Source organism: Sphaeroforma arctica (genome assembly GCF_001186125.1).
Source record: "Sphaeroforma arctica JP610 unplaced genomic scaffold supercont1.2195, whole genome shotgun sequence".
NCBI lineage: Eukaryota > Ichthyosporea > Ichthyophonida > Sphaeroforma > Sphaeroforma arctica.
Window position 1 is genome coordinate 6,056 of NW_014038363.1, and position 2,070 is coordinate 8,125.

Below are 2,070 nucleotides of genomic sequence, written 5' to 3' on the forward strand. Positions count from 1 at the left end.
ATATACCACTGCATGTTTGTGTGCACCAAATTGAGAGGAGCAGCGCAGTTTTTTCTTTGTTCGTAGTGGTTAAGACGCTTCGACCACTCAGTTCACTTCACTTGTGATGGTGCGTGTTGCCTTGACAACGGTTCATCTAGACATACGTCTGAAACATTACAGATTGTAGATTAAATTTATCCATCTTGCTGCACTGTCCCTTAACTGAAACATCTAGTCGCTTCGTTGCTTAGTTGTTGTTATCACAGAAGATTATCAGTTAGCGATGTAGCTGTCTATTCTCACTGTAAGGATAGGCTGCGAGTTTCTGATACAGAATTTAGTCAGTCAATCCCGTCCGCCCGACGTCGAATGACTACACTGGGCCACACCTTCTACTACAACCGTTTGGACTGCGCAGAAGATTATGAGATAGCTAGGTAGCTATCTAAATCCACCGTAGTTATACGCTGCTCGTTTCTGATACCGTATATAGTCCGTCATTCCTGTTTGTTCGACTTCGAATAACCACACTTGGCCACCCCTTCTGATGTGTTAGCTCGCACTTTGTGATATGGATTAGTCAGCACTTGATGGCCTCTCTGCGTAGCCCTCAGAGAATTGAGACGCTTGTTTTGTCCAGATAGCAGCCAAGACGGGCCGAGTTTCGGCATTTGGTTTGGCACAATTATTCGCTTCACACCTACGAAATGGCTTATTCTCATGCGTAAATTATCCTTTTCTTCCGTGTTATGTGTAGGAAATTCGGGACAGCCTATTGGACCACTTACAGAGCACAGGGACCAAATTAATCCACACGGTGTTGGAGCCCCTGCCGCTTATCAAACAGCTCATAGATCTCAAGGTCATGTACTACGACACGGTGGAGAAGGCCTTCGCCAACGAGCAGCTGTTTACGGATGGCGTACAGCGGAAGTTCGCACACGTGGTGAATCTCAATAAAAGGTATGCCAGGTGGTTGTTTACTGTTTACTGCTGATTGATTAATATAACTGTGATTTGTATTTAAGTCATAAATGTACCATGCATGGGTAGGTTTTATACGTGGTGAGTCCCGATTAAAGGTATGCCATGGGGTTGTTTACTGCTGATTGATTATAATATCTGTGATGTGTATTTAGGTCATAGATGTACATGCATGGGTAGTTAGTTGGCACACGTGGTGAGTCTTTATAAGAGGCATGACATGGGGTTGTTTCCTACTTTTGGATATGGTTGTGATTTTATTCTTTTCATCAATATTTATAGATACACATATATAGTGAAAGTTTGCTTGTGGCGAATCTCAACAATGCCGGAGATATTTAGGGTTTAGGGTTTTAGATATACCAAAGGTTACATGAAATATGATTGTGCATACCCGTAATGAAAATCCATGGCTTTGATGTATATAAGTAGTTGCTGCATCCCGCATTGCACGCATGTAGTGGATGTGGGCCTGCCGCTCACGAGTATAGCGTACATTGCACATGACTTGTACGATAGTCGTTCAATTAGCCTGGAACAATCAAGGTATAGTGCTTGTCCACATCTCTCGGGAGGGGGGAGGGGGTTCAGAGCGGATGGTGAATCTAGACCGAAGCACTCCACAGAGAGTGTACTCCGCTACGTAGATTATAGCGATAGCAAGGAACAGTGAGATGCCGTTCCGTTGGTAGTCGTGAGTAGAAAACTGGGCAGTTATTTATCTGAATAATCGGCCCTATTCTGTCTCATGGTTGTCAGTAGATTTTCGTTCTGTGTTTTTTAGTTTTTAAGGTATTTGTGTTGCGGTCTGGTATATCGTTTTTGGTTGTCTGTATGTCTGTGTCTGTTTGCAGGCGATGTCCGAAGGAATCGTTATTAGTGGAGTCTCACTCGTTAGTAATCGTGTCGTATTTATGGGTGGTATTTGCGCATCCCAGTGCTGAAAGTCTTCTTCTTATCTTGCTATATCTAAAGTCTTGACTTCAGTCTGAGACCATACCCTGTGTAAAGGGGACCAGGTGAGTGGATATATATATATATATATATATGTGTGTGTGTGTATGTATGTATGTATGTATGTATGTATGTATATATATATATATT

General features: G+C 42.7%; 1 protein-coding gene across 1 annotated transcript in view; it reads left to right on the forward strand.

Moving 5' to 3' along the window:
• The window catches only part of SARC_12279 (hypothetical protein), a gene marked incomplete at both ends in the record, with an annotated part of 6,782 nt that extends 5,836 nt beyond the window's left edge, over nt 1-946 (forward strand). Inside the window, one exon of the mRNA XM_014293617.1 lies at nt 740-946. Coding sequence (XP_014149092.1) covers nt 740-946 — 207 coding nt within the window. The remainder of the gene's footprint in view (nt 1-739) is intronic.
• Between the last annotated feature and the right edge of the window lie 1,124 nt (nt 947-2,070).